At 39.7% G+C, this 6,196-nt stretch overlaps 1 protein-coding gene across 1 annotated transcript in view; it reads right to left on the bottom strand.

The window, feature by feature from the left end:
* Window positions 1-655: 655 nt before the first annotated feature.
* Brdt (bromodomain testis associated) overlaps window positions 656-6,196 on the bottom strand; it is a 57,540-nt gene continuing 51,999 nt past the window's right edge. Inside the window, exon 19 of the mRNA XM_021210665.2 lies at window positions 656-2,022. Coding sequence (XP_021066324.1) covers window positions 1,954-2,022 — 69 coding nt within the window. The 3' untranslated portion in view covers window positions 656-1,953. The remainder of the gene's footprint in view (window positions 2,023-6,196) is intronic.

The raw sequence follows: 6,196 nt of genomic DNA, 5'->3' as shown, positions 1-6,196 counted from the left end.
AGAGGCTTTTGAACATCCGTTCTAAGTGGGATGTCTTCATCAAAGCCCTCTCCTCAGGGTGGAAGGGGAGGCAGCAGGACTGTAAGAGCCAGAGGTGATGGATGACTACAGGAAACAGTGTCATCTGGTTGCAACAGGACTGACATGTATGAACTCACGGACTGTGCCAGCACACATAGTCTGCACAGGTTCAAGCCTGATGGGGTCCCAGTGCTGAGGTGGGAAGTGAACACAGGAAAATGCAAAGGAAAAATTAGTCTTCTCCAATGAAGTCTTGCTGGGCACATTAACCACACCTAAGGGGAGGCCAAGCCAGCAGCAGGTGGATAATGCAAAGTCACCTCAACGGTTTTTTATCTGCTTTTTGTCTGGTATTGCTTTGTTTGGGCTTTTTTCCCTGGTCCTTTGCTTGTATATTATGGTTTTGTATTTTTACCATTTTGTGTGTGTATGTTTCTTGCGCTTTCTCTTTGTTATTTATTTATAATCTGGTTTGTTTGCCTGTTTTCCAATGAGAGAGAAAGAAGAGGTAGAGTTATGTGGGTGGGAACACCTGGGAGGAGTAGGGACAGAAAAACTTTGGTCAGAACATATTATATAAAGTTTTTAATTAAAAAGTAGAAAATAGGTACAACAAAATAATCTATCACTTTAATTCTGGCTGTTTCCTGAAAGCAATACCATCTTCTTATTCTCTTTCTCTCTTTCTTGGTTCTTCTCAGTCAAGGAGGTCTGGCTATGACCAGAATCTGAAGATTGCTATGTGAACCAGGCTGGTCTTGAGTTATCAGCAGTGTCTCCTTCTCTTCCTCTGCCCCCCAAATACTGGAATTACAACAGGTGTGCACTGCCCTGTCTGAACAGCAGGTGTACACAACTCTGTCTAGACAGCAGGTGTGCACAACTCTGAACAGCAGGTGTGCACTGCCCTGTCTGGACAGCAGGTGTACACTGCCCTGTCTGGACACACTTTGAGTTTGTACTTTAGATAATATCACAGCATTGCCTTAATCAGGTTATATTTCAAATGGTCAAAGGTTTAAAATTTTAAAAAAGAATACATATGGTTTAGACATGAATGCAGTTTGAAAAATGACAAAACATCAATGTTTCATAGGCTGTAATTTCCCCTAGTTAGGCAAATATTCATTGCTATCACCTACACATTTTAAGAAATGTCTGACACATTCCTACAGAACCTTGTATACACAATATTTACTATTTGTTTAAAATTTAACACCTTTCAAATCATAGCTAATATTACTTTAAAACAAAAGGCAGTATGAAATTTAAATGTGGAACTAGCAGAGAATCTGACACACTGTGACTCACATGGAAACCAAGAATTCTTGTTAGAAGTTGTTACAATTCTGACAGCAGACACATATCTCTTTGAAAAGTTAACAGCTCAGCCAGGCATGATGACACACTTCTGGAGTCCAGTACTTGAGAGCTGAGGGCAGGAGAATCAGGAGATCAAGGCCAGCCTTGGCTACATGTTGAATTCACCAAAGCCAGCCTGAGTAGATGAGACCCTGTCTCAAACAAGGACACAAACCAACCAACCAACAAACAGGCTTAGACAAAGAACAAAAGTTAAAAATTCAACAAAACCTGTTTTATGTACTTTTACATATTCTTCATTCTTTTTCAATCTGATGATCCCTTTTAGACTTACTTAGATCAGGACTATATTACATCACTGACAGCCCTTTTTAGGATGAATAAAATCTATTTACTTTCAGAGGTCAAAATTATAAAACGTTTTATAAATTATGTCATTAAAAGAACATATTTATTAAAAATGTAAATGAAAAATATGTAATTGTTTTAGGGCAGTCAGAACACAATTTGTGATTGACATTCTGTTGTTGAAAGTAATCACTTTACCACACGCACTGTAAACATTTTTACCTTTCATTTAAAGTTGAGGGTTAATTTACAAACTGAGTTTTAATCAAAGTTATTTTCAAACATTGTCATAATGTCACTTTGAAGAGTCATATCAATGGTGCCCGCCATCTGTAGAGAAGAAAATATTGTAATTAGTTTAAGATCTATGACTTTATTATGGCTTTATACAAATAATTATACATTTGAAAAAGCTTCATGCAAAATAGAAATAACTTAATGACCTCATTACAATTTTTAATTAAAATATGTGGTTCTTTTAAATATATTAACCATGTGATAAAATGTCACAAGAAAGTAGATGTGAAGTTCAATTCTCCAACTAAGAAGAAGAGCCTCTCAGTACTTAGGGAGAGTTAGTAAGGTTGCAAGCTAGAGCTGGTGGTGACGGCAAACGCCTTTGCAAGGCAGAGCAGTCCGATCTTCCAGTTAATGGCCAGCCTGGCTACACAGAAAAACCCTGCCTTGAAAAAGCAAACCAAAACCAAAACCAAAACCAAAACCAAAACCAAAACCAAACCAGAGAGAGAGAGAGAGAGAGAGAGAGAGAGAGAGAGAGAGAGAGAGAGAGAGGAGATGATGATGAGAGTACACTGTCTTGTTTACTCCTGTAATCTAGGAGGTACTAGGCACTAGACACAGTAAATTGCTTTAACCAGGTAGGAATGATTGCTCAGTGGTTAAGTACACTGTCCAGACAAAAGACCTGAGTTCATTTCTTAGCACTGTGTCAGATGGGTCACAAGTGCCTGAAATTCTAACCAGGCAGATTGACCATCTGGACTTTGTGGGCACCCACACACTCATGTACATAAAGGCACACACAAACACATACACACAAACACACACAGACACTCATGTGAACACATATGCACTCACATGAATCACACACATGGGAACACACATAAGTAAATAAATAAAATAAATATTTTTAAAAGTTTAAAGTAATCTTAAGCAATATAATCCTTGTGTAAGAGAACTATGACAGGTAAATGTAAGAGCTATGGGCTTTCATTGATCCTGGCACTAACTGTGTGATAAATTCTACCCAAGTGTGCTCTCTATGAACGTGTTCTATGTGAATATGCTCAAACTGTAGCATAGTACTAGGAACAATGCTCATTTACATATTAGCAATCTTAGAAATGAGCTACAGTGAGAAAACACTAAGTCAATCACCAGAAGCGTGGCTACTATATTCTTAGGTTTCTTCTGTCATGTAACGCTGGAATTCATTGAGTGAAGGCTCTAGTGTAGAGTTAGCACAAGCCTTGTATGAGGGAATGAGTGACATGTGAGGCCAGTGGGGATGTTCTAGCAAGGGCACACGTTCCAAGGTCCTCTGTCCCAAGTAATAGCAAACATGAAAATTTAAAAGGGTTCTGCCCCCACCACACAAAACAGTCATAGGTCAGTGAGATGTAAAAGCCCTAGCAGCTAGTTGGTTGGTTCTTGGATGTGAACTGGCATTTTCATTGACTGTATAGGAAGACTTAGAGCCATGACCTACTACTAAAAGGATAATAAAAGCTTTAACTATTCAGCACCACAAAGATGAGAAAGCATGTGTGACTTGAACACATTGTAAGAAATTCTTTTTCTTATAAGACTTTTTAAACATGAAGCTCCTAGGCTGCCGACTGTCTAGCCTGCATAACTACATGAAGTTTGGTTTCTCCTGCCACGTAAGAGCTGGAGATGTACTCCTGATCTGAGTGTCATGTGACACTGCCCTATGTAAGGCACACTGGAGAACTGGAAGAAAGTGTAATGAAACCATTTTTATATTTAAATAAAAATGCAAATTTGTATTTAAAGGGTATATGTAGAATCTTATTTTAGACTTACATATATCTTAGCTAAAATCTACTCATGTAGACTACTTACAAGTAGAGAATCAGTCTCTCTACCAATTTATAGTAGGGACCACAACTTCACTCCCACTTGACTTTGTGGCAGGCTAGAGGCTAGAGACTGCTTTCTCTATGTCCCTATCACACTCCAGCCATTCAGATGGAAGACTACTGGGCTGATGAAGGAGACTGGCATGATGTGGACTTTGAGGTGCTGGTAAATGTCCTGAAAGAGCTTAGGATATTGGCAATGCCATCAGGTCAAGCTGGGATATTAGGTGACACCTAACTCTTGAAAAAGTACTAGAGGCTGACTAAAGTCAGGCCTTTGTGAATCCTAACAAGAGGACTTATAATTTCAATATAAAATTCCCACTTCCCCAAAGAAAAACAACCCCTGTAGGCTTAGATTTTTTTAAACCTATTTTAGTAAGGGTTCTTAAACATTTTGACCCCCTTCTAGCCCACTGTCCAAAGGAAGGAGAGAAAAGATGGTAAATAGGACCTGTACGTGGACCTGTTTACAAGTAGTTCTTTGAGGGTGATTCTAATCTCCGTTAGTCAGAATACCATCAGTCTAGTTTAGTAATGCCAGGATACCAAACACAAATAAACAGCAGTGGCATGATCCAGCAGAAACAGCCAGGCCTCCACCTAATCAGCCTGAGTGAGTGGGAGCAACTAAAACCAGCTGGGACACCAGGAGTTCTTTGTCATAGCCCTCTCAATGAAGAAAAGATCAGTGAAGACTCAAGACCAAGGAAGTGTTGCAAGGCTAGCTATGCAAGCATCTCATCACTGTCTATTGAGCCCTATTTATACTTCCTCCAAACATCATGTATCCTCCCATGGATCTTGCCTCAGCAAAACACCATGTAATCCCTGCCGGGCGTGGTCGTGCACGCCTTTAATCCCAGCACTCGGGAGGCAGAGGCAGGAGGATTTCTGAGTTCAAGGCCAGTCTGGTCTACAAAGTCAGTTCCAGGACAGCCAGGGCAATATAGAGACATCCTGTCTCAAAAAAACCAAAAAAAAACAAACAAAAACAAAACAAACCAAAACAAAAACAAAACAAAATAAAAAACCACGTAAGTCTGCCTCAACAAGATACCATGTGAGTCTCCATCACATTACATAACCCAAAACTTTCACTTCAAATCCCACAAATATTTGAAAACAGACAATAGAACATGTCTACCATGGTAGAAGTTCTATCAAAGCAGTGTGATACGATAAACTCTAAACATTTAGAGGATGTGGGTCAGTGCTAGAGGGCATTCTTAACAGATGTAAAGTCCTGGGCTGATCCACAGCACCACAGACAGTGAAATAACCGCTGTTACATGTCAGTCATCTCTTGCTGGAGGTCAAGGCCTCTAAGCCCATTATTCAAGAAGCTGAGGCAGGAGCATGGTGAGTTCCAGGTGAACTTAGACTACATAGCTGAAGTCCTATCTGAGAGGAAAGTAGGGAGAGAGCAAGGCAGGCAGAATTTCATTTGTTGTTTTCTAGGAAGTTAACATGCAATCAATGCCACAGCTAAGAAGAAACATTTAAACATTTAAACATAGGTATGCACAATTACAGTGCTAACTCCAAGACTCCATCAAAAAGCCGTCAAACAAATATTCATAAAGAAACTTTGGAGTGAAACTGTGTAGTGGATCAAATGAACTCGGGATCTACAGAACTTGCCATCCAGTGGCAACAGAAAACATGCTCTTTTTCATACTGCTCATTTAACCGGCTTTTCCAAACTAGATCACATTTTAGACCACAAAGAAAGTTTTAACAAATACCAAATCACTGGGCTAACCTCTTGTGTTCATTCAGATCATAATGAACTATAACTAAAAATGAGTAGAAAGAGAAACCACACAAACACATGGAAACTGAACAATCCACTTTCAAATGATCAGTGAGTTAGCAGAAAATCTAGAATGAGAGGAAAATGAACAGACCTGAAGAGCTTGAGAGTATCAGAGGCAAACAATGCTTCAAGATTTAAGCCAGAACAATGACTGTTCAGGATTATAGCCTGGGAAATCTGGCAAGAACTGGCAAACACAATTGCTTTAAATTAACAACTGCGAATCAATAAGCATGGGGAATGAGAGTGGAGAGACAGTGTACAGAGTGTTGAAACCTGCCAGCTATTTATCTGATGGGGACTGCCACTCAGAATAGACAAACACAAAAAGGTCAAATAATGTAACGTGTAAATGAGAAAAACCAATCTAATCCATAAGGGAGAACACAAAGGCAAGATTGAATGGCAACACATGCATAGCCACACACTCAGCATCTCCTGCCACAGTGGAGCTCAAAACCACACTGACATTCCATCTTCCACAGGCAAACTATAATCAGCAAGAAAACAAAAGCAGGGCTGGTGAGATGGCTCAGTGGGTAAGAGCACCCGACTGCTCTTC

The sequence above is a fragment of the Mus pahari genome, chromosome 13 (assembly GCF_900095145.1).
Source record: "Mus pahari chromosome 13, PAHARI_EIJ_v1.1, whole genome shotgun sequence".
Taxonomy (NCBI): domain Eukaryota; kingdom Metazoa; phylum Chordata; class Mammalia; order Rodentia; family Muridae; genus Mus; species Mus pahari.
Note: the sequence above shows the minus strand (reverse complement) of the source record. Positions and strands in the feature narration are given on the sequence as shown.